Consider the following 27,015-nt stretch of genomic DNA (forward strand, 5'->3'; position numbering starts at 1 on the left):
TTCAAAAGGACTTTTTACTTTCCATGTGGCCTTGGAAAGCCTAGTTCTGTCTTCATTTTGAGGTTGCTAAAAAAATGACTGGTTGTTCTTAGACTGAACTGACCATCATGAATCTATGAAATATATTACATAAGATACTATAAAAACAAGCCTAAATTCCCATACACCAAAGGAATGAAAATGGACAAGCCTGCAAACAACATGAAGCAAACTTGACACAAAACAGATATTTCACTGTGTACAAACAATAGCCCTTGGCTGATAAACGGAAAGAAGTTTTAAGGTTGTTTGTAATGTCATGAGATCATGTCTTGCAGAATCACAGGTCTCCATCAAACTAAGGGGCATTTTCTAATCATATGTGAAGGGATTGTATAAATGATTTGTGAGATATTGTTTGCTAATAGTATGATTTTGTTCTAGGTTTGTGTTTTCTAGTCTTGCTGAAAACTGTGTAAACTTCTGTGTCCCTAAGAAAGCCTCTCTCTGTGTTGGCAAGGAAATGATAGAAGAATGTAATTAAGCAAAGATGACCCTAAAGTGAAATGTGGATTCTTTACAATATACAATGTCCTTCCCACCAGCCACATGTGTTTGTCAGATGTTTACAGAATCTTCATTAACTAAGAGCTTTGCTAGATAACAGAAGCTGAAGCATGGCATCAATGACTCTGATAAGGACAAGTGTACGACCAATCTGCTTGACAACTGACAAGAGGCTGGGGTTTGAAGCAGACTGCAAAAAGAACACCAGAAAGTGATTTGCAAAGGGCATTCCAGTTGTTTGCCTTACATCTTCTCTCCTCTGTCAGTATTGAAACAAGACTGGCAATCAGCTAAAATACCCTTGTCCTCTTGTCTCTCCACCAGAAATTAAATATAGAAGAAATGTGTTGTTTTGGAGTATTAGCTGCACTGTCTGTTTTCAACATCATTGCTTGTTTGACAAGAGGCAAGCCTTTGGAAGACTGGGACAGGCTATCAGGTATGGGAAGGTCTGATGCACATTTTCATCCTGGGGAAGCAGAAGATGAGACCCATTTCAACTTTAAATCTTTCTTGGAGAATATGAAGATGGATTTACTGAGGAGTTTGAATTTGTCAAGAGTCCCCTCACAAGTGAAGACCAAAGAAGAACCACCACAGTTCATGATTGATTTATACAACAGATATGCTGCAGACAAGTCCTCCATCCCTGCATCCAATATTGTAAGGAGCTTCAGTACTGAAGGTAGGAAAAGTCCTCAATATGTGGACTACAAGTTTTAAAGTTAATAAATAGTAAATAGTCAGATTATTTTGAAATTCAGAAGAAACTGAGTTCCTAACTTCCACAGATTCTTTAGAAATTAAACGTTAAAATTTTATATTGTATTTTTATTTACTATTTAGTTTCTTTCAATCTTTAAAAAATGCAGTAACCTTTAGTTTTCTTCTTTGATATTTTCACTGTACAATATTCTCTTCTCAAATGCTTGAGCTAAGAGGATGCACCAAATAACTAGGTTTACATGAAGCATGTTCTCAATCCTAGATATTTCAAACTGAGTTTTTATGTTAGCATGAAAACTTTTGATCACCTATAATTGAGACTGATGCTAGAGAGCTTTTCTTTCTGGTGGGCTCTGTACATAATTAAAAACTACAGCAACCAGCTGAGAAATTTGTTGCTGGATCCAAAGAAGGACCAGCACTGCTCCTCCAAAATTCTGGGTTAGACAGAGATTTATATGGAAATGGAAATGGTTAGTCATGCTTATATCAACAGAAAAAATTCAAGATCCCTTTCTATCTAACATTAAATAGACTTTTAAAAGATCCATCAGGCAGTAAAAAAGTTAGAAGTCAGTGCAATCCTTGTGACAAAAATGAAGCCGGGAAAAATGAAGTTTCTGTTTATATGAAAAATAGACATACACAGGTAACAGCACTACGGAGAACTCCAAATTCCCAAATTAGTGTCCCTAGTCCTGAAATAGAAAGAAATCTCAACCATAGAACCTAGATGATAGTTTCCATATCTCACTCTCCCCTCTAACTACTTTACTGGGTAAATGATCTGAAGAAATGGCAACAACAGCCAATTAAAATTGCTCTAAAATCCAGTCATGATTAAGCAGTTAGTTTACATTGACCGTTAAATAGACATCAGGGATGACTTTTAAATGCTGCCAATTTGATCTTCCAGCCAAATATCTGCCCCTCCCAAGGCAGACTTGCTGGTACTGCACATAGATTTGCAGACCACAAACAGACATGAACAAATCCACACAAACTCAGGGAGTCCAGCCTGGAACACTCTGGGACCTGGGCATGAAAGGCTATTTATCACCAAGACCCAGTTCAGATAGAGACTGGAGCTTCGATTCAGGACTTTCAAAAACTTTTCCATTTCTCCAAACTCCCAAACTAAGCTGCTTTTAAACTTATCTGAAGACAACAACAAAAGCCTCAGCACAGCCAGTTGTTAAAGACCCTTATATATGTATATTAGAGCAGAAGAGTAGGAAATCATTGGGTTTTTTACAATTTTTTTGTGTAGAAAAGATCTTTAGCAAATTGCTAAATCTGAAAACTCTGCACTTGCCTTATTTATGTACTTAATACTGCCCACCATCATCCATAGTTTGTTCTAGGCAGCCTCTTTATGCTTCCCTTCACATACTCACCTGGCTATGCAATCATAGTAAAATACTACCAACACCAGGGACTTCCATTTCCTCTTTTCACTCTCTGCCCTTGAAACTTGGCCAGAAGACAGGATTTTTCTTTTTTTTTAATGCTGTGTTATGTGTTATAATGCTCTTATTTTATCCCCAAAATATTTCATGAGTCTTTTAAAATCAATTACTTGGACAGTCAGAAGCACTGTAACCAAGTTTTAATTTCCTATTGCAGATGTTGTTTCTTTAGATTCACCAGAAGAAAACCCATTTCAGAAACACATTTTGTTCTTCAACATCTCCATTCCACAATATGAGGAAATCACCAGAGCTGAACTGAGAATTTATATCTCCTGTCACAGGGAAGTTGGGTCTCTCTCTAGGCTGGAAGGCAACATGGTAATTTATGATGTTCTAGATGATGGCCAGTGGGAAAACCCAGAAAGTACCAAATCTTCCCTTGTCTCCCACAATATCCAGGAATGTGGTTGGAAGATGTTCGAAGTGTCCAGTGCTGTGAAAAGATGGGTCAGGGCAGACAGATTGGAGACTAAAAATAAGTTAGAGGTTGTTATAGAGACTAAATCTCTGAGTGGTTTTACTTGTGGGAAGCTGGATGTCAGTGTTACCCCGGACACAAAAAATCTGCCCCTGTTAATAGTGTTCTCCAATGACCGCAGCAACGGGACAAAGGAGACCAAAGTGGAGCTCCGTGAGATGATTGTTCATGAACAGGAAAGTGTGCTCAAGAAACTAGGCAAGAACAACACCTCATCTGAAGAGGAACAGCAGGGAGAGGAAAAGGCCATCACAGGATCCCACCTGCATTCCTCCAGAAGCAAGAGAAGTGTTGGAGCCAACCACTGCAGGAGAACTTCCCTCCATGTGAACTTTGAAGAGATTGGCTGGGATTCCTGGATCATTGCACCAAAAGATTATGAGGCTTTCGAGTGTAAAGGAGGCTGCTTCTTCCCTCTGACAGATAATGTCACCCCAACTAAACATGCCATTGTCCAAACCCTGGTGCATCTCCAAAATCCAAAAAAGGCCTCCAAGGCCTGTTGTGTTCCAACCAAACTGGATTCAATCTCCATTCTTTATAAAGATGATGCTGGTGTGCCCACTTTGATATATAACTATGAAGGGATGAAAGTGGCAGAATGTGGCTGCAGGTAGTATACAAGGCAGAATCTCTAAAAATAGGAACATCCCCTTTTTCTGTCCTATGTAAATCTGTACAGTAGTGATGCAAATGAAGACCATTACAAACAAGGTTTGGAGCAGGGTATGGGGCTGGTTGTTGTTGCTGCTTGTATTAAGGGAAAATTGGCATTTAAAGAATGGCAATCTTTGTAAATAGCCTTCATTATATATCATGGCAAAGTGAATACTGGATTAAAGTGTTGTGAGATTGAATGAACTATGCATTATCTGGTGACAGTGATACAATGTCAGTGCCTTATTTCAAACTTTCTGTTTAATCAACTGTATTTAGGTCACAAACTAGAGGATTTTCAGTGGGGGTTTAGAATGTCCTGCAAATGTTTAACAGCTCTTGAAATCTAATTCCCTCAGTCATCTCTGACATTTTCAACTTTGGTAAAACTCAGTAAATGGAATGTTGTCTGCATGATAAAGTCAGGAATCTAAATCCAGGAAGCCTTTTCTCATATCAGTAATCTCAGAGGCTTTTACAGGCAAATTATTTGTTCCTGTAAGTGAAGATTTGCAGTATTCAAAACAGAAGAGACTCTCACTTATTTCATTCCCAAGTTTCCTTCTGTGGGTAGCAGGTGCCTTAGTCTCAGCTTTCTTATCCTCAATGTCCCTATTTTTACCCCTTTATGGCACACACTTGAATGATAAGAAGTGCAGCCTTCCGCTTCCAAGACACTGTTTCCTAGGAGGAGCAGCAGCCCTTATCGCCGCACAAAGATAAGGAGCCACTTTGACCTACTGCATATTCTTAGTATTTCTTTGCAAGAACATGCAGTCAAATGATGTCCAGCCTTAGAAGCTGTATCCTAAGAGCAGTGGGGGTTGGCAGAGCTCAGCATTTTGAAAAGCTCAGCTTAGGCTGCTTATTTAGAGGCCTAAATTTGTTGTTCAGAGTCTGGCATGAGGTTCTGATTTTGTAAAAATTTCTTCTTAGGAGAAACTCTATTGTACATACAAAATTCTTTCACCCCTTAGAAGTCTGGGAAAAATGGAAAACTTCTATCTATCTATGTCCTATTACATTGCTGTAGGAGAAATATACTATCATACCATCATTCTTCTGACTTCAGTTTTATTTTCACTAAACAAGGACACCATCTTTCCTGCAATTAAAGTAAACTTCCTTTGATGCTAATGGAGGTTGTGCCTATAAAAGGACAAACTGTCTTAAACTGGTTGCAGGCGACAGGGGTAAGTGCTGTACAACATCAACATAGTGCACCTCACTTCTACTCCTTAACCACCTTACACACATCTACCTGAGAACCCTTTTGAATCAAATCTTAACAGACTTTGCATCCACTCAAAAAGGTGAAGAATATTGATGAGGCAAAAATCTAAACAGTACCCTAATGTATGGAAGCAACCGGATTTAAATCGATACATGTGTTTTGAATTAGGACAGCCTGTGGGCAAGACGAATTCATTTGGCATGAACAGGTCAGCTTGAAATCCAATACACAGTTTATTTACTATTGTTAACCTAATACAGAGCAAATAGCAGGTGAGTGTGAGCAGGGCAGTTGTAATTCCATCAAGAACTGCTGGTTAGATCACAAACCATGAGCACAAAGCACGATTCACTAGAATTCTTGAACTGATTTATAGTCTTTTTCTTTAGAACTGGTCTGCAATTGGATCAGATCTGAGACCTGGGTCCATGCAAACTCCATACATCCCTAGCTGCATGCCATTAACCTCTTAAACTTCCCACAGCAGTAATCATTTTGCCACTGGCTTCAGTCATCTTACAGTCATCGTTATGTCTTCCTCCTGCCACAGCCCCCTGTATTGTCTCCCTATTTTGTTCCTCTCTCCTAAGCTCCTGACATTTTGCAAAATTTCTCTTAAGTGACAGAAACAACCAAACACGCACTTGGTTTTATCACATTAGAAGACTTATTCACCCTCGTGTCAATGTAATTGTAGCTAAGTGCCCTCCAGTCATCTAAACACAAGGTCCTAGTTATATTTTAACTTCACTGAATACAGGACTTTGTCCATAATTAAATGAAAAAAAATGGGGAAGGGGAAAAACAGAGAGAAATTCTCAAGAATCGAGGGAGGGAGGGCGGGGGGTGGGGGAGTGTTACATTCTGAAGACGAACATCGATCTTTATTTCCCTTCTTTGCATGGGAAAAAAAATACCCCAAACCATTTTTGGCTCAAAACCTCAGCTCCTAGCTATGCTCACAGAATTCCAGAGAAGACCTACAGATCCCATCACAAAACTGGACTAGAAGTTGCTTTTATATTCAGTGAAAAAAATCAATTAATAAAGCTATGCTTCCAGCCAGCTTTAACAATCATACACCCACTGGCTTAACATTTTGGTTGGCATGGTAGGAAAATGAAACATGAATCTTTCCATAGGGTAATGAACAGGGTCAAGATGAAATGAGAGCCCAGTAGTGACTACAGCTGCTGCTACCTTCAGCATGGCTGAAGTGCGTGTCAAATTGATGTTTGGCTTTACATTTAGCAGCTTGATTTATGTAGTTTTAGACATTTAATTTTAAATAATTGTTTGAGATCGCTCAGGTTTCAAATGCTTTGGGATGCAAGAAGTCAGCCAGGTGGTCATGATGGCTCTAGAGAGTCCAGAGGCTGTGAAGAGCAGGTAGGCATCTTGCCCCTGCTTCAAGCTGGGCCCCACTGGACACTGAGAAAGCCCTCCCTCATGACTGGATTGTGAATGTTGACCAGCAGCTTGCTGTTACTGAGGAGCAGATTGGGGCTTGTGCAGTGTTCAGCAGATGCGCAGTTAGAATGAAAACCTATTCATTTACCATAAACACAAGGCCAGTGTCACAGCTGCACAGCTCAAGGGCCATACAACAGCATGGGGGGCAGCAGTGCCAGGAGGAGCCATCAGGGGCCTCAGCAGAACCCTCTGCGGGATCAGATCGGTTGGGGGCAGAACCATCTGCAGAAATGGGATCGGTTTGGGGGCAGAACCATCTGTGGGAATCAGATCAGTTTTGGGGGCAGAACCATCTGAAGGAATGGGATCGGTTTGGGGGCAGAATCATCTGCAGGAATGGGATCAGTTTGTGGGCAGCTGTCATTGATGGCCACCAAACAAAGCCTGCTGTGGGTGACTGGACCTCTCGCTGCTTCAAATATAACCCCAGGATAGGAGGGCTTGATACAGTATTTAATATTCAGTATTTATGACTGGCTAACTCTGCTTGGTGTACTGAACATGTAAATATCTCCAAAATATAGGATGCAGAGAATACAGAAAATATAATGCAAACACATAATATACCAATTCTTCAGGGACTGCACATTCAAAAATATGTTTCTGAACTAGGTCAGGTTGCATATTTGAAATGCGTTTTCTTGATGACCTCCTGAATCTTCTACTTATCTATAATATAGTAGTTCATCTGTTCAGTGGAGCTATTCAATGTGAGTTTATCACAGCTGTACTTCATAAACTGTGATGACTCTCCACCTGCTCCTGGCTGAAATTAGAGAGATTTCAAAATGGGAATACACTTTTTCTAACCTCACTCAATCCTACATTAAAAATATAAATCATCTTCTCATTCTCTATTTTTTTTCTTTTTCTTGATCACTGTAAAAAGGGAAGGGAAGGGAATATTTACAAAAAATCAAAATCTAACACATTTTGGATTTTTCTTATTATGAATGTAATCATTAAGCAACTCAGAATGCTATTTTCATAAAATGGAAATATTTTAATATTTAAATAATGTAAAAGAAAACTTTCAATTTCAGTTTTAATCTGTACAGGCTTGTATGGCATAAAAACTGAAAAACCTTGGGACAAAAATCTAACATTACTTCTCTTGGCATGGGAATTAGAAAGGAATCTAAGGGTGTTATTATTAATTCTTTTTATTTCTCAGGGGCCTAGAAAGCCTACTCAGGAACAAGCTTTCCTTTGTACCAAACAGTACAAGAACAGAACAGAATAGACAGTCTTAGACCATACCTGTGCAATCCAGTCATGCCCGTCACAGACAGCTATGAAGTAGTACTGACCCAGACTTGTACATCTATAAAAGGCAGTGAAGGTCTGTCTAGAAATACTTATTGAAGTCCTGGAAGCATTAAATATTTCATTAGCATAGTCCTGCGCTTGAGCTAATAAATTCTGCCTCTCAGTATTTGGAAACCAGCTGTCCCCTTTAAATTAATTCTTATTCATACATATAATTTAAAAAATGGCTGTATTAAGGGCTTTACTAAAACCAAAAGTAGTTTATTCCAGCTTTCACCTTTATCCTGTTGGCATCTCTGCCAGTGAAGAAGGTGTTCTTGCTGCCACCTTCAGATGAGCCTCCTGCTACTGCGGCTTGTCAGTGACCAAATATCTACATGAGTCTGATGAGGCAATGGTGGGATCAGCTGCACACGAGAAATGGGGAATATTGGAGCAGAATATAGAATGCAAACACTATACAGCAAAACGTTTAATCTTGTGCCTATGGAAGATTTTTAGCATGTGATCTGAGTAATGCAGACTCTGCAAGCAGACTAGTCTGGGACAGATAAAAAATACCTCTTTTCAGAGTATGTGGGAAATTCATACCCACAGGAAGTCAGAAAATGAAATACTTGTGGACAGATTTTAAAGGATCGTAAAGTTTTATGAGTTATAAAAGCTAAAACTAGGCCTTAGCTATTTAGTTCTGCTCAAAACTAAAATCAAAATAAGGCTTTGGCTTGAGTTATATTATAAATTAGAATAGATGGTAGAGTTACATTTTGGATCTGGTTATTCAGAGTTTAATGAACAGACTTGCATTAAACACATATTTGATAAAAATTTAAGCTATATGTGCCTCAAAATGAGTAAGCAAATAGTCATTCTCCAAATCTTAAGGAATCCACACCACACAGAAAGGATTCTTACCTTCTAACACCATCTGTAAAGAATTACCAAGGTAACAGTGAAAGTTACATGTCACATTGAATTCAGAAATACATACTGAATATTCATATTGAATTTCAATAGAAATAGATTACTGAAAAGATCCAGTGGCGAAAAATAGTTTTTTCCACTGTCCTAGCATTTTAAATTGTACATGTTGGAAAAAATCCTTAATTTTACATTTACATTATGAAGCTGTTTCTTGGGCTTTTTTTTGTTATGTGGCAGCAATAAAGTACATGAGAATTAATGTGCATAACTTGAGAGATAAATTGAACTGTGGGGTTTTGCCTTATCTAATCACAATACTGTATATATTTCTCAGTATCTTTGCTTCATAATAAGCTCAGCTACCATTTCCAGCACTTCTGATATGAAAATCTTTATAGACTGTGATAAAAGGCAAAATAAATGTCAGGAAAATAGAGAAAAGTTTTTTTTTTTTTTTGTAATCTTACTATTATATAGCAATCACAGGCAGGAAACTGCCATTTTGTGATTTTTAACCTCTATATAAGGCCTCACTGGAGAAGAATATTATTCATAAGGGGAAATACTTCCTTAAATGCTTTGGAAAAAATTGCCATGTAAAGAGTTTAGCAGTGATAGATAGACCTCATTTAGGTATGGAAGGCGCAGCTGATATCTGCCGCACTGATGAAAAATACTCAATTGCTGTTCTGTTCTTGTCTCCTTTCTGACTATTGTCTTCATGACAATTCATCTATGTCTGTTACATTCTGACTAAGATGAGGTGACTGTTAGCACCTTGTATATAACATCTGTAACACCCTTTGCACAGCAAGTTGAAAGCTGTGAGTGGCAGGCTTCATTCAGGACACTCACACATACACCAACAGAGTGCATCCAGACAGGCTCAGACCATCTTTAGACTCTTCCCTCCACATGCATTCATGAGTAGCAACATTTTGACAGGAGTACAAAAACATACTCTTCCCAGATTTCAGAGTCTATTCTTGTGGCTACCTCCAGCAAACAGAGTGGCTGGGGGGGCAATTCATTTCAGACTTGAGCCCAGGAATCTGTTCCTGTATATCTTTGGCATGTCATACTGGAGCTCAGATGGGTACAGCCTGCAGCCTGCATATTCTGATCCTCTTTCAAACTCTTAATACAATAGGGTCTCAAATACATTGTGAGCAGAAGAAAACAACCCCCCACATTCTATTTTGGTATGTTGAGCCTGAAGTCTATTGGCTGGGAGCTGTCATCAGACATGACCATATGTTACCCAACGGTATTACAAGTAAATCCTAATTGAGTGCAAATTGTGAAGATTAAAGTCATCTCAGATTTAGCTGTATTATGTTGAGGCAAATGTGTTTCAAAGTCCTGTTTAAAATGCTGGCAATTCTCAGCACAGAAATTAAAAGGCTGTCATTACCTTGGATTTTATGAGCTGTGCTAAATGTCTGGAGTTCCTTGTTTGGAACCCTTAGTCATAGAATGTATGAACAGTCCTTTGCAGCTCAGACTAAAAAACACCAAAGACAATGTATTGTCAACAATTGTTGAAAGAATATTAAATATTGATACAACTTAGTCAGTGAAGAATCTCCTGGTATAAGCTCTTCATAAATAATGGTAAAAGGCAGGATCATTGCTGTTCTAACTGTGGTAAAAATCAGTATTGCATTTAAGCTACCCACTTTCAGCATAAGCCAGGACCAGTTTGCAACAGGCAATACACTACCTTCTGGAAACAATTTACTGCTAGAAAGATCTTCCTTGATGATTGAAGTTCATTACTGTTTCATAAGAGGCCTGTGAAGTAGTAAGGAGCTGAACTTCATCTATTGGTGCACTTTGGATGATGCACTACATTTTAATGAGATTAAAGGTTTAATGCAGATAAGAGATCTGTTCAGCGCACCTGGATTCAACACAGGGATTTCAGTGTGATTCAGAGTCATTGGGGAGCTATGTTCATCTTGATCGATAAGAGCTTCTGACTTCTTTTCTATTCCATACAAAGACAAAATGATCAGGACACATGTCTTGCTGTTTTCAGCACTGATCATATGCAGCATACCTGCTGAGGAAATCTTTCAGCCAACACTAGTGCTGGACATGGCTAAAGTCCTTCTGGACAATTACTGCTATCCTGAAAACCTAGTGGGAATGCAAGAAGCTATTGAACAAGCAATCAAGAGCGGAGAGATCCTGGACATCTCAGATCCAAAACTGCTGGCCAATGTCCTGACAGCTGGAGTGCAGGGTGCTCTGAATGACCCAAGACTGGTGATTACCTATGAGCCATTACCACATGCAGTTCCCAAACAAGAAGCTGAGGGTTCCCCTACCCGTGAGCAACTCCTGAGTCTTATTGAGCATGTGATCATGTATGACAAGCTGGAAGGCAATGTTGGCTACCTGAGGATTGATTATATCATAGGAGAGGATGTTGTGCAGAAAGTTGGAGCTTTTCTGGTGGACAAGGTCTGGAAGACACTGATAGACACATCTGCCCTGGTGATAGATCTTCGTCACAGCACTGGGGGACAGATTTCTGGCCTCCCCTTCATCATCTCATACTTACATGAACAAGACAAGAGACTGCATGTTGAGACTGTATACAATCGTCCCTCCAACACCACCACAGAGATATGGACACTGCCAAAGGTGTTGGGAGAGAGGTACAGCAAAGACAAGGATGTCATTGTTCTGATCAGCCATCACACCACAGGAGTGGCTGAAGATGTGGCTTACATCCTCAAGCACATGAACAGAGCTATCACTGTTGGAGAGAAGACAGCCGGGGGCTCACTGGACATCCAGAAGCTGCGTATTGGTCCTTCCAATTTCTATATGATGGTTCCTGTGTCACGATCTGTGAGCCCCTTGAGTGGGGGTGGACAGAGCTGGGAAGTGAGTGGCGTGATGCCGTGTGTGGCTACTGAGGCAGAGCAAGCCTTGCAGAAATCCTTGGATATCCTGGCAGTGCGCAGAGCAGTGCCTGGCACCATTAGCCACCTCAAAAACATATTAAAGGACTATTACAGCTTAGTGGAGAGAGTGCCTGCACTACTGCAGCGCCTGGCCGCCTCTGACTTCTCTTCTGTGCAGTCATCTGAGGACTTGGCCACCAAACTCAACACTGAGTTGCAGACCTTATCTGATGACCCCCGCCTGATGGTCCGAGTCATGATGCCAGGTGAAGGGGCTGATCCCCCAGCTGAGAAGCCAGTTGGAATGGCAGCTGACTTACCTGACAATGAGCAGCTGCTGCATGCCTTGGTGGATACCGTCTTCAAGGTGTCAGTGTTGCCAGGCAATATTGGCTACATGCGCTTTGATGAATTTGCAGATGCCTCTGTGCTTGCAAAGCTGGGGCCTTACATTGTACATAAAGTGTGGGAACCCCTTCAAAATACAGAGAACTTGATCATGGACCTACGTTACAACCTTGGAGGCCCTTCCTCCTCTGCTGTGCCTGTGCTACTCTCCTACTTTCAAGACCCTGCTGCTGGTCCTGTCCATCTCTTCACAACTTATGACAGACGCACCAACCACACCCAGGAGCACAACAGCCAGGCACAATTGCTGGGCCAGTCCTATGGAGCTAAGCGTGGCATCTACCTGCTCACCAGCCACCACACTGCTACAGCTGCTGAGGAGTTTGCTTACCTCATGCAGTCCCTGGGCCGTGCCACACTGGTCGGGGAGATCACGGCAGGAAGCCTCTCACACACCCGGACCTTCCCTCTGCTACAGCCCGGCCCGGGAATAACCCGTGGCCTGACTATCACAGTTCCTGTTATCACCTTCATTGACAACCACGGGGAAAGCTGGATGGGTGGAGGAGTTGTTCCTGATGCCATAGTGTTGGCTGACGATGCACTGGAGAAGGCTGAAGAAGTGCTGGCCTTCCACAAGAACATGGGAGTACTTCTGGAGGGTACCGGGCAGCTCCTGGAGGCTCACTATGCCATCCCAGAGGTGGCTGCTAAGGCCAGCACTATGCTCAGCACCAAACGGGCCCAAGGAGGTTATAGATCAGCTATAGACCCCGAGACTTTGGCTTCTCAGCTCACCAGTGACTTGCAGGAGGCCTCTGGAGACCATCGGCTTCACGTCTTCCACAGCCATGTGGAACCAACACCAGAAGAGCAGCTTCCCAATGTGATTCCCAGCCCTGAAGAGCTGAGCTACATCATTGAGGCACTCTTTAAAATTGAAGTATTGCCAGGGAACCTGGGTTACCTTCGCTTTGATATGATGGCTGAGGCAGAAACAGTGAAGGCCATTGGGCCACAGCTGTTGCAGATGGTATGGAACAAGCTGGTGGACACGGATGCCATGATCATTGACATGAGGTACAACACAGGTGGCTACTCCACTGCCATCCCAATACTTTGTTCCTACTTCTTTGACCCTGAGCCTCGGAAACACCTCTACACTGTCTTCGATCGTAGTACCTCCCGCAGCACAGAGGTGTGGACTCTCCCCCAGCTCGCTGGCAAGAGATACGGCTCCCTCAAGGACATCTACATCCTAACAAGCCACATGAGTGGCTCAGCAGCTGAAGCTTTCACTCGCTCCATGAAGGATCTACACCGGGCCACGGTTGTTGGTGAGCCCACAGTCGGTGGATCCCTCTCGGTGGGCATTTATCGTGTTGGGAACAGTTCCCTGTATGCCTCCATCCCCAGCCAAGTGGTGCTCAGCCCAGTCACTGGAAAAGTATGGAGTGTGTCTGGGGTGGAGCCACACATCACCATCCCGGCCAGCGAAGCCATGGCTGTAGCTCAGCACATTGCCAACCTGCGTGCCCAGGTGCCACAGATACTGCAAACTGTAGGCAAGCTTGTGGCAGATAATTATGCCTTTGTGGACATTGGGACTGTTGTAGCATCCAACCTCACAAAGAACATCAACAAAGACGATAAAAGGATCAATACAGAGGAAGAACTTGCTGGGAAGGTGACCGCCATCCTACAAGCTCTTTCTGATGATGAACACCTGAAATTACTCTACATCCCTGAACATGCCAAGGACAGCATCCCAGGGCTCATGCCAAAACAGGTACAGCTCTCTCATACTCAGCTATAGAGATGGCAGCTGGAATGGGAGCATTAAGTCAGATACCTTATCTTTTTTCTAGCCCAAACCATCCAGATTTACCTGTACCCAGAGGAGAAGCCAATGCCTGGGTAGGTTTTGTGAGCTGAGCTGTCTCTGACACTTAGGGGAGCAGCTTGTGGAATTAGATGGTAGTTCTGGATGCATAGATTTTGGAAACAACCTTCAGACTGTAAATCTCAGTTGCCATATGCCACAAGCAAAGATGTAGGGTTTCAGAGTTAGAGGTAAGATATCTCACTGTTTCTGTGATCCCTCCTCTTTCAATGATGCAGCTTTTCCAGCTGTAATTAATTCAGAAACCCTCTGGTTTCAAACCCAGGTTGTAGTTTGAGGGAAGTTTAGTTGGACTAGAGTAAATGCATACAACTCACTAAACATGCAGCCATGTGCTCTTTGATGGACCTCTCTATATAAAATTGTAGCAGCTGACATCTATTACACCAGAATAATCAGCAACTCCTTTGATAGTGGCAGTGGAAAGTTGTTCTAATTGTATCTCATGCTCAGCATCAGACAGTTTCCCAGTGACCTAGAAATATTTTGGAAGTATCTGGGTGGAAGTTAGGTGACCCCAGGGAGAAATTGATTTTTAATAATCTACTTTTGCCCTTGCTGTGTGGTTTGCATAACAGTCTGTGCTTTGTTCTGAGCCCGAGTGTTTATACACTGGTCTGCCTTGGCAATCTTTCTTGTTCATTGTTGTGCTGGAGGGAGCTCCCAGGAGCACTTGTTAAAATTCCATCTTCAAATTAAATAGAGGGTTAGGATAACCTGATCCCTTTCTTGGATGGAGTTAGCTGCTTTCTGGCTACTGCACTAGCATGGCTATCAGAGACCTATTCTCTCCAGGGACTCATAAAATTACTTTTGAAGAGAATGCATTTGCCTTTGCAATGAACCAGAGTAGACCAAGTGTCAGGTAACTATTAAATGTTTCCTGGGGGAGGAAATCCGTGGACTTCCACACTCTGAAATTTTTGGCATGCATGATTTAAAGTGGCCATGACCTTTGTGGTATTATCACAAATACTAAGGTAAAGGACAAAGTCTAAGCATTGCCAGGGATGCATTGTTTTTTTCAAGTTTGTTAACCAAGAGATGCTGGCCCCATTCTTGCCTCTAAGATTAAATGGAAATAATTAATTAAAGGAGTTTTATATTCCAGCACTCTCCCTCCTAACTTGGTTGTGTGAAGAAAACTTCACTCTAAAGATATTTCAATGAGCAGAGTTCCATGCTCAGTTATTATCAACATACCAGTAGCAACACATCATAATTTCTCCCCATTCTACAGAATGGAAAAATCTTGTAAATTAGTCACTGTGTTCATTGAAGGTTGTTAATGAATAGTCTTGGTGGTTTTTACTTGTTCAGATCTTACTTTATTCAGACCTTAAACGTCAAGAACATGGCATAGAGGACAAGTATCTTATTTGTCACATGACATAAAATTCTGATCCTGATAGAGCTAGTGAAGAAATGTCATTATGTTATTCAGTGCCTCTGTTTTACCATAGTTCTTTGTCAAGCAAAATGATTGGAAGAGGTGAGGGACACACCCATAAGAAGGAAATCACATCAGTGTGGATGAGAATTAGGACAAATGTGAGATTTCTCCAAAGTGAAATAATGTATAAAGAGCAGAGAATCACATCTCTTATGAGACTAAAATGGTTTCCAGAGGCAGAAGCATTCCCTCATACTGCTGGAGGAAATGGGGAGTCAGACAAGAGAGCATTAAGATGTTAATGAAGACACTGAAGTCATTAAAGGATTTTCCTTGAGATGGAGGTAAAAGAAAATGCACTCATTCCACAGAGCCCTGGGCAGCAAGAGTACCTTCATCTCCTGTTTTGTTTTTGCAGCCATAAGATGGATGCTTTCTGTGGAACATTTCAGTACACCCCAGAGAGCAAATACCTTTAGAGTACAGTGAAGCATATATGATAGCCCTAGCTGCGTTTATAAATTTAAAAAAAAATTAAATTCAGCAGCCCGATACATGGACATAGTGGCTCTCTTGATCTTTATCACATTATTCCTTAAAAACCTAAGAGATAGTTTTTCTCTTGCGCTACCTATCTTCCAAGCCACCCTCTCTCTTGACAGCAGAATTTTACTGTTAATGACCTTGATGGTGAAGCAGATCCAACACAATTAACACAGTGATGATGAATAACTACAGGAAGGCTGGGATGGGACATAGGAGACAGACAAGTGAAATGCATGCAGACCTGTGCATCTGCTGCACTAGAATAGCTGCTGAAGCATAGTACAGAGGAGTGAATATGTCTCCTCTAAGCAGCAGCAAGGTCACTGCTAGTCAGAGCTGTCAGCTGCATAAATGCCACTTTGCAAAGTCAGACCTCCTTGAGACAAATTTTGTCTGTATTTTTTGTGATACAGAAAATAATATTTTGCTTATAAGGCAGAGCTCTGCAAACTTGCTGACCTGCAGTTTAAAAGTCTTTGCTTCTTATTCTTCTGTCTCTCTCTCCCTCTATAGTCAAACCTTCCTCTATATACTGAAACATTTGTGTTTGTGACTGTCTATCTATGGAAGAACTGCTGCCTGATTTTGGCATAAGTGTTATGTCCATTTTAAATGATGAGGAGTCTCCCTGAGTAATTATGTTGGCCCCTTCTTAATGACCAAATACTTTTAGTGCGGTCTTTTCACCTAAGAGAATTTTTGTAATGACAGTTTAGATAAGCAGCTGAAAATGATGATCAGAATATCAGGCAAAAACTAATCCTTTGTAAAGAGAGATTTTTCTTGCATTTCAAGTCCTTCTGTTTCCAGATGATTAATATCTATATATAGGAGAGTATTGTTCTTGCTGAAGGAGGCAGTAGTTAGAGATGCTTCACTAGAAAGAAGTACGGTTTGTTAGTATCTCTTCATTAATGAGTGAAATCAAAATGGTCAGCCTCCAAGTGTCAAGATAAAAAATCAAATTCCTACATCTATTGCTAACAAGTGGAAAAAAATTTGTTGTAGGCCCATCTGATGTTGATTTATATCAACATAAACACAGTAAAGTCAGTGGTACTATGCAAGTTTATGCAAGAGAAAAATGCCTCATGTTTAACTTTCATTGGCTCTTCACCTTTTGCAATGTTTGCTTGCTCGTTTCTGGGGTGGTAGGTGTTCACTGCACAAATCTGGGAGAAAAGTAGCTTGTTTAGGGGGGGTCCTGTAAAAATGTAAATGGGTGCTTCAGATTTCATAACCTGAGCGCAAGTCAATAGGGTCAAGCTGTTGCAGTAAATACTCATCATCATCAAACTGGAATGGATAAGGAAGAATATAATCAGGAAGACATGAACACTTCTGCTACATTTAGCTCTAAGGAAAATTCATCTAGAGTATAATATGAAAGGTTTTGGGCAATGGTTTTCTGGAACGATGTGGCTCAAGTACGGAGACAGCAGAAAAGAGGGACTGGAGTAAAGAGAGTAATGAATAAAAGTAGCCTTCAAAAAGTTTAAAATATTTGAGTTGTTTATTCCAGAGAAAAGAAAACTGAGAGGAGACATGAAAACAGTCTTCAGATACGTAAGAGACTGTTTCAAATATGAAAAGAATAATCTCTTCCCTTGTCCATAGTAAATAGACCAAGAAGCAATGCACTTAAACAGTACAAAGTTACAACTTAGACTGTTTACACCAGATCTTGAAAACATCTCTCTAATAGTAAGGCTGGTGACGTAATAGGGTGGATTGCCTGGAAATTACCCAGTAAAATGTGTGTTGTTAAGAGCAAGTGAGAATGAGCTGTCAGGGCTAGAGCTGGGCCTGCTCAGTCCCTGAGCTGGGGGCCTGATGAACAGTTCCATTCCAGCCTGTAAGTGTGCACAAGGAACACAAGCATTCTGAGAAAAGTGCAACTCTGCCACTCAGCCCTCAAGATCTCATGGTTCTTAAACTAATCTCAGGGTTTGCAATGGTGTTGCAAGGGTGTTTGCTGATAATATTTTAACAGCCAGCAGTTGACAGCACTAGCAACCTTAATGGAAGTCAGAGTTATCTTACAATGGTCAGCACAAAAATAGCTATGGAAAAACAGATTCCATCTTAATAGAAAAAACAAGGGAGATATGAAAAGAGAGAAAAGAGGGAAGAGAGGAAAAGTGGTTTGCCAGTGTCTGGGGTTTGTGTCAGAATCAGGGATCAAACTCCATGCACAAGTCCTAAGGCAGCATTCTAAGGTCCTATTTTGTGTGACATCCTGTGTTTTACTTACACCACTCGCCTGTGAAAGGGGGCTGCAGATAGGACTGCAGACCCTTATACAGTTAATGAAAAAACATTTTTCCTTGGCTTAAAGTGGAGTTAGCTTGGAGGTCCTTTAGTGTAGCCACATTGCTTATAGTGTGCACCTGAGGGTTTATATTGAAGAACAAGTCATTTGTATGTAAACACTGTCTGACTGAGCAGCAGATCTTACTTTCAGCTGCATTCTGTCCCAGCTTGTCCTTGGCCAGCAAACAGAGCCCTGCCTTCCAAAGGAGAGCGTGTGGTTCCTTTCTGAAGCTTGATTTACCTCCTTAGGTACCCACAGCACATGGCCCACGTGCCAGGGTCATGAACCTGCAGTTTTGCAGGGCAGTAACTCTCAAATATCAATCAGTGGCTCCTTATCTCTTTTGCTGAAAGGTTCAGATACTTTCCCTGGCACCCCAAAATTACATTCTGACTGCTTTTCATCTGATTTCCAATCTTAGAACTTTTAGAACAGATACATTTTCATACCTTTTCTTGCAGCCATGAAGAGCTTTCATTTAGATCCTTGCACATTTATTTCACCTCATGAGACCTGGGGTGAGCAATCTTCCCACCTTGAAATTTATAATGAATTTTCAAAAGTTATCAAAACTGAAGTCCTCATGGAACAAAAATGTGATGCATCACAGTAAAAGAAAAAGTTGAGAAAAAAATTATCAGACAATTACTCTTAACATGTTTATGGGTATGCATTTAGCAGTTCTCACTGGAGATAGAGATAAGACATTTGTGTGTTCAGTTAAAATATCATTAGCAAGTGGCTGAGATTAACAGATCAGTTTTATTCGTAGATGTTACTAATGAGTGACATTTTTATTTTCCTCCTGTGGGGGGGCCAGTATCTCTGAACTAGACATAAGTTCTGTCAGAACAATCAATGCATGCTGGATATTTTTTTCAAAACTATGATTAATTAATCAAAGTACAGTGGACAGATCAAGTTTCATTGCTGTCACTGAGAAGTGGATTGGAAATGACAAACCCAGCAGCGCTGGACTGATGTGTTTACAGTCCAGATACAATGGTTATTTTCACAAGGTATAGTGATAAAGAAGAGTACAGAAAAAAGTTTCTCCTTATCATCAGATCATCAGCTACTGGCCAACAGAGCTTTTAAATTAATGACTGAAATTTTGATAATTTTGGCATACATCAGGGACTGAATGATGAAGTGTCATATGGTAGATAATCTTCCCCTAGGTAACCTCAAGCTGTTTCAAACACAGCTGCCTTCACGCACCTTGGGAAAACCTCTTTCTGCTGTGGCAGACCTGCCTTTGGCAGGAGCACAGCTCCAGCCCAGAGCACTATACAGGGGTCAGGAGATCACTCGACTTCTCTGCAGTTGCAGAAAGACCAAGTGCCTGCCCAGTTCTGTGGCATGTTGTAGACTGGGAGAGCACCTCTAGCACATGGCTCAGGCTGACTCCTTGTTCTTCTGAGTGTAAAAGCATGGATTGTCTGGGGATGAGCTATGGCAGAGGGCAACTGATTAAAAGGAAGGTATAACACCATTTTCACAGCAACCCTGAGGACGAAAGACCAAATGGCTGAAGGTCATATAAGTCATATAAGTCATCTCAAGCTGAGGGAGACTATTCCATTTTCAGATACTGCATACAAATAAAAGTTTAGCAACAGGAGCTGGCTGTGTCTCTATGCATACAGGGGTTACTAGGAGAACTTTATTATTTGGCTACACGTTGCTACTAAAAAATGTCTGCTGTTTAATAACATAAGCTAGGCAAAATTAAATAAATCTCAACCTAACACGTGAGGCTCCAGGCACGTGGCCATCACATAAGAGATTTAACATATCTGCTTCATGAGTATCCTAGCACATGCCCCACACATCAGGTTCCTCACTCTCACAGGGACCGGGTCATTAAGAGGGGCTGGGGCACTTGCACCGGCAGCCAGCAGCTGTTTGTGCCATGAGGCCAATCAAGAGATTATGAAAGTCCCAGGGGCTGTGTTTAGAAACAACCCCTAAAGGCAACATGTGGGCTTGGCTGGCAGGCCTGGGGGCTGTGCTGCAGGCTGGGATTGTTCTTGTAGCCTCTTTGCTTCAAGGAAATTCTTGTATTTTTGAAAAATAAACTGAGCTCTGGGATATAGGAGCCTGGTCTGGATTCTGGGTGTGTTATTGATAAACCTTATGCTGCGCAAAGATTCATCAGGCAATGCTAACCTATGCTTAGTGTGCAAATATACTGTAAAATTTATTATGTTTTTCAAACTTGGTCACATTCCTCATACATATCCCACCTGGATTAAACATGACCCACATAATTTTGTGTCAAGCTAGTGCCAGCAAATGATTTGTTTTGTTTTTCCATACTCTTTCAGATCCCTCCACCAGAAGTATTTGAAGATCTGATTAAATTTTCATTCCACACAAATGTATTTGAAAACAACATCGGCTATCTGAGATTTGATATGTTTGGAGACCGTGAACTTCTAACCCAGGTGTCTGACCTAATGATAGAGCATGTTTGGAAGAAGATTGTTCACACAGATGCATTAATCATAGACATGAGGTAAACCTTTGAATGGCAAATAACCAAAGCTCTTTCAAAGCAGCATTTTATTTGTAACAGTGAATTAGCTTTACATGGCTTGCTGTCCTGTTTACAGGCTAACATTGCTAGGATTGAATGAGAAAAGGAAAACAGCCAAGGAAAATAATAACAGTCTGGAAGTATATCTCAAGATAAATTGTATTATCACTTGAGATGTTTAGAACTAAATAGGCAAATTTAGGGAGTAGTTTGCAGAATGCAAATCTGGACCTTGCATGTGTTTTATTTCTCCAATCTAACTCTCCATGTGCCACATATATATATAAATAAATCTTTTACTTCATGTAGTGGCCAAGTGATTCAACAGTCAAAAAGACAGACCCCGTTTAAGGCTGTGGCCTTTAATTTAATTTAATTTAATTTGCCATATCTGCAGTGCTAAATAATTCTGGGCAATCAGGTCTGTCCAGAATGGGCCCTGTGCACAGAGGAACTCAGAGGTCCTGTAGCCCTCCTGGGCCCTGCTGCACCAAGCTGCAGCATCGTACACCTGCTCGGCTTAGAGCTCTGCTGGACACTCCAGTGTGTCAACAGTGCTCCAAATCTTATGAGCCATAAGATGCCATCCGTTTGTCACCAGCTATCAAAGCAGATTAATATAAAAATGTACATTTCCTACACAATATTTAGGGAAGTAATTCCCTTGTTGTGGTCCAGAGCTAATGTGTGTGAGCCCAAAACATTACAAATATAAACCAAAGGGGGACTTTGTAAGAACTTGGTTTTAATGTTAGAACCACTTGTATCTATTGTTATCATAATAGGGCTCTTAATATTTGGTAATCTTCTTAATATTCTTGTGGGATTTTCAGCATAGGGCAGAAAAGTTGAGCACAGTGACAAGAGCAGAGATCTCACTGTGTGAGCACAGAAGAGGCAAGGCAGCTACCAACATAACATACCCATGACTGAATTTGAATTCAGCAAAAGCTCCACCATCTTCCACTAGAATTGAGATAGCATTGGGACTTTCCTCTTTCTCACCCCAGTTTTCTCCCAAACTAAAAATTTCAGGGCTGAGGGCACTGAAACAGCAAAGATGAAATCACATCTCAGGTACCAAATGGTATCATTATAGCTCTTTTCATATGTTGTTTGGTTTTGATTTATTCTTTTTCTATTAAGAGTATTTTCAGTCCTTTGAGTGCACATAAAAGACTCAGTCTCTGAAGTTACACAAAAGAGAACCCCAAACAAACCTTCCGAAATTCTCTGTTAGCCAATCTTATCATTTTAAGATGATTTAAATTGTGCATGGGATTAACTATAATGAGTAATGTTTCTCATTTTACAAGTTTTCCTCCCTGAAACAGCTGGGTCACTCATGAACTTCATATTTGGATAATTTCAATTTTGCATGGGATTAACCATGATTCATAATGTCTCTCACCTTAACAGTCCCCCTTCACAGAACAGCTGTGCCACTCATGAATTCATCTTTTTAACCCTCACAGCATTGATAGGAGACACTGATAAACTAAAAGGCCTCCCTAAGGTCACATAAGACATCTGTAAGAAGGAGTGCTAGCATCCAAGAGTTAAGATAAAACTCAGGCACCTCTTCAGTCATTATCACTGACTAAAGTTGCTGCACTTTCACTGTCTGCAAGAGTGCCCCGGGAAGAGCATTCCAGCATTGTCCTGCCTGCCACCACCTGCAGCACTGGTGGCACCTGTGTGAGCTGGGCTGGGCTGGGCTGGGCTGGCTCAGGGACACACTGGAGATGGTTCTTTAACTTCTAGCCAGTCACACTGTCCGTCATACAGCTCCCAAATGCTGAAGAAAAATGACTACACTTTTTCAGAACAGAGGCCTCCTGGATTGTCAGGTCCTTTTCTGGAGGGGAAAAGACTGAGCTATAGATTGAGCTGAATAAACTCATTTTCCAGCATGGAATGCCTGTGCTGGGTACTCCTAAAATCACCTACAGGAAAGTACTGAATCCACACTATCAGTAAGTAAAGTACAAACATTTCTAGAGCTGTATCTGCTCTAGTATTAGTGAAAAGTGACAGGCAAAAATATTTTGGTAGTTAATTGTGTGTATTCATAGCAGGGGTTCTCCAATGACAGGCTCTTCAGTAAAATTAATCTTCAGAGACTGCTATGGAATTGAACTGCAACCAAAGTTTTCAATTATGAGTGTGCTAAATGAAGCAACTAACACAATCTTTAGGCACAAAAAAATTACCTCAATAAAACCACTAAGTTTTCTCATTTTGTGTAGCAAAAAAATAAGAACATGACAGTTCTACAAACATATGTTTCTTTAATTGGAATCTACTTTTATCTGCTAGGGTTTAGGTATTCACTCCTTGCTGCCTGTGTGAGGAACAGAATGGGTTACTCAGAGGAGAATAACAAGAATCTGATGTTTATCTGCAGATCCAGAGTCTTTGCTTATCTTCTGATTTTTTCTAGGTAACATCAAGAAAAAAATAGACTTTTAAGTTGTGTGTTTGCTTTGGAAGTTAGTTGTGGGCAATAACAGTCTGACACTCTTAGACAGGATTTTTCTTATCTGATAGACATGCAAATGCTGATAGGGGAGAATGACTATAAATATATCAAAATGTAGCCATAAGCCTTTTTGGGACTGATATTAAGGAACAATACTTGGAAGGGAGACTTTCTGCCTGACACAAATTTTCACTTGCTTCCCTAATATTTTTAATTTTTGAAAAGGTACAATATTGGAGGCTCCACTACACCCATAGCAATCCTATGCTCATATTTCTTTGATGAAGGACACCCCGTTCTCTTGGACAAAGTTTATGACAGACCTAGTGACTCAGTAAAGGAGATATGGACCCAGCCTCAGCTCAAAGGTAAATGACAATTTCTTTTTAGTGTAGCTTTTCATTTCAGATGTCTCACCTTGTCATTTTAAAGTGAGCCATTAAATCCTGTAACTGAGCTGGTGGAAGCACCTGCCATGATCAGCTCAAGCTGTGTAGAGAATGTAGAAACAAAAAATGTGCATTTCAGCCATGTCAATCAATGCCATCTACAAAGAAACAATTTATCACTCCTTGAAATGGGGTATGCTAGGCACAGAGGTCTGTAAATTGGTCCCCAGAAGTTTAGCCAAATACTGTGTACAGCAGCTGTAACTTGTTGCTTTTAAAAGTTGCCAAAATTAAAAATTAATCCAGTGTTGTGTGGACCTCCAGCAAGGTCTGTTCCAACACTCCCATGCAGTTTTATAAATTGTTCCCTACTACCTACCTGTGTCATCCTCTACATCAGTAGATGAAAACACCATAATACCCCAGTTTGTCCAGACAAGAGAAAGAAAAACACTAAATTTTGTACATCTGGGTGAGTCTGAAGCATTTGGCAATGAGTCACACACACCCCACACATACCCTGCCCCAGTTTGTGGAAGTTGAAAGGATGCTGCAATATGCAGAAACAGAGCTCTTCGGTGCTCATAGACTGAAGTTAGAGTGCTAAGAAGCCTTAAACATGGGGTTTAATTATTTTCCCCTCTTAAGCTTAGACAGCAGCAAAAAAGTTAATGGTGTGTGCAGTTGTTGGCCTGGATCATGCTGAAATGGTTAAATTTTGTCCCAGTCTGCAGAGTCCATCTATTTTCCCAGGCGGTCAGAGGTGGGTTGTGCTTAGGGATATGATTTCTGTGGACACACTCCAGTTCCCATCAAAGAGAACAGGCAGACTCATATTAACTTCAAAGGACCTGGATCTGGTCCTGTATTATATAGATCTACTGTGAAAAGATTATTTTAATGGTTATTATGTTTATAGTGAAATGAGAAGACAAAAGATGGTGTGAAAATTAATTACCATGCTATTGGGCCCCTCTCTTAAAATTTAGCATGAGAATTATATGTCATACTCTTACTCATAAATTGACATTTTTAGACCAGTTTACTTTTCAAGCTATCAAGTCCTAGTTATTACCCACTGGTCACTTTTTCAAAGAAACTAAACTATCAAAAAGTAACTAGCATATTCAGATATATTGAAAGTAAGGTTCAAAGCTCTTCCTATTTCTGCCAGCTGTTTTATGTAAGAAAATTAGATATTTGGCTCAGATCCTAATAATAAAGGGGTATTTGTTGAAGGGTTTGGGACAAAGGTCATGTATAGCATCCATTTACAAACTATAAGAAAGCTATGGGAAATCACTATAATTGTAATTTCATAAAATAATGCCTGCACAGTTGCAGGCCAGGCTCTGTGACAGTCATGTTCCTAGAGCAGGGATGAGGGTGAAACTGAAGATGCTTCTGGATGAGTTTTGACTACTCCTGCTGCAATGGTGAAAAATGTAATTTTTCTCACCTGTCTGTTCTGCTACTCTGATGAGATCTGGAGCTCCTGTAAAAGTCAAAGCCACAGAAGAGATAACAGTAGTAATCATGAGCTGGCTTCTCTCCTCATGGAGCTCATAGCCAGAAGCTGATGGCACAAGAGCACCACACAGGGTGACAGCCTTTTTTTACAGCATATAGTCTGGGCTAGTGTTGAAAGTACTTTAATACTATCATAGGCACAAAGTAAATTTCCAGACTTCTTGGGTTGTTAATAGCAGGCAGGGAGAAAAACCTCTATCTTGGCTTCTCTTTGCTCTACTATACAAATAAATCTCTGAAAATGGATCCATTTCTGATGGGTTTTTTCCTACCTTACAGGGGAGAGGTATGGCTCTCAGAAGGGGCTGGTAATCCTTACCAGTGCTGTGACAGCTGGGGCTGCTGAAGAGTTTGTACACATAATGAAGAGACTGAGCAGAGCTCTCATCATTGGGGAGCAGACCAGTGGTGGCTGCCATTCCCCACAGACCTATCAGGTAGATGAAACCAACTTCTACATTGTCATCCCCACCTCCAGATCAGTCATCTCTGCAGACAGCCCCTCTTGGGAAGGGAAAGGAATTCCTCCTCATATAGAAACACCAGCTGAAACAGCACTCATCAAAGCAAAAGAGATGCTCAAGGCTCACCTATACAGCTCTAGATAGCCCAGTGGAGGAACATATCCCTAGTTCTTATGAAAAGAAAGCTAGCTACCCAAATGTAAACCCTAGAAGAAGTGGGAGCTTCGTTTCAGTCTCTATGGTCAGTGATTGTGTACATAGCTCAAAGTGACTCCTGTACATAGCTCAAAGTGACTCCTTTCCAACATGCTGGCATTTTTCCCCATTCTGTAGAACCCAGCTCTTTCTGTGCGTGGTTGAAATGCTTCAATAATTCACTGGGGTTTCTGGATTCCTCTCCTGTAATCAAACAAAAATGTTCAGTGTGAAGTGTAGCTACCAATCACAGATCTCCTTTTGTCCCATAGAAAATCCCAGGTGTCTGTGTTGAAACCATGTGAACAACTTTAAACACAGAAAAGGCTCTTCTTCTTTGGAAATGGTGTGCATTCCTATTTATACATCTTTTAAAATTAGCAGTAGTTGGAAGAGTCTGTTTTTCAAACTGCAAGAGCCAAATTAAGTCTCTTTTCCATTTAACCATCTAGATGTACCAAACATAACCATTCCCAGTCTGTCAGGGTGTCCAAGACTCCTGGTATTTGAAAGGAGCATGCCTGCTCCTCTCAGTGTCTGTCAGAGGGGAGGATGAGCAGGACAAAGGCAGCACCTTGACTCTTCTACCCTGTGCCCAGATCAACTGACTCAAGGAAAAGAATCATACCTTTTTTACTTAAGGATAAAATTATTTTGTTCTGTCCTGCTACAAAGACAGAAAAAAAGAAAAAGAAAGCTGAAAAATATCCTTTGCAGCCTGCTATCAAGCTACATATGAAGTGATAGTGGATTCCAGGATAACTCAGAGAGATATTGATATGAGCTTAATGCGCAAAATTCCTTGTCTTTCCTACAATTTTTAGTTAAACAAATATCTTTGTAGTTATTTAGAAATATGTGTAACTTTAATCTAGATTTCATATTTTCTCATCTCTACAAAATGTCAGCTGTAAGATAATTAAATTAGGGAAATGGTCCCCCAAAATTCAGTTGGAGTCTACAGTAGTTACACATTGGTGTTCATTTGCTCATTTTTAAGTTCCTGTCTTTTTTTTTTTTATAAATTGTGTCAAACACTTGACTTTCAGTTTTTACAGGAAGAAAATTTTAAGAACTAAATAGATTTTCCATCCTTTTTATTTGTCTTATCAACTGCATTCAGTGTGATTGCTGAACTCTTTTGAGACATTTTCATGTTCTGATTTTTATGAACTAGCTTGTTGTTAAACTTCTCAGTGTTGTGGAAAATAT

At 40.7% G+C, this 27,015-nt stretch overlaps 2 protein-coding genes across 2 annotated transcripts; both read left to right on the plus strand.

Moving 5' to 3' along the window:
• The first annotated feature begins 798 nt into the window (after window positions 1-798).
• On the plus strand, window positions 799-4,077 carry GDF2 (growth differentiation factor 2). The gene is made up of 2 exons (XM_005416486.2): window positions 799-1,231; window positions 2,899-4,077. The coding sequence occupies exons 1-2, from the start codon at window positions 889-891 to the stop codon at window positions 3,837-3,839; spliced, it is 1,284 nt and encodes a 427-aa protein (XP_005416543.1). The 5' UTR covers window positions 799-888; the 3' UTR covers window positions 3,840-4,077.
• Window positions 4,078-10,842: 6,765 nt separating this feature from the next.
• On the plus strand, window positions 10,843-26,313 carry RBP3 (retinol binding protein 3). The gene is made up of 5 exons (XM_005417396.2): window positions 10,843-13,834; window positions 20,532-20,722; window positions 23,451-23,593; window positions 25,424-25,728; window positions 26,272-26,313. The coding sequence occupies exons 1-5, from the start codon at window positions 10,880-10,882 to the stop codon at window positions 26,311-26,313; spliced, it is 3,636 nt and encodes a 1,211-aa protein (XP_005417453.2). The 5' UTR covers window positions 10,843-10,879.
• The last annotated feature ends 702 nt before the right edge of the window (window positions 26,314-27,015 follow it).

The sequence above is a fragment of the Geospiza fortis genome, unplaced genomic scaffold (genome assembly GCF_000277835.1).
Source record: "Geospiza fortis unplaced genomic scaffold, GeoFor_1.0 scaffold130, whole genome shotgun sequence".
Classification (NCBI taxonomy): Eukaryota; Metazoa; Chordata; class Aves; order Passeriformes; family Thraupidae; genus Geospiza; species Geospiza fortis.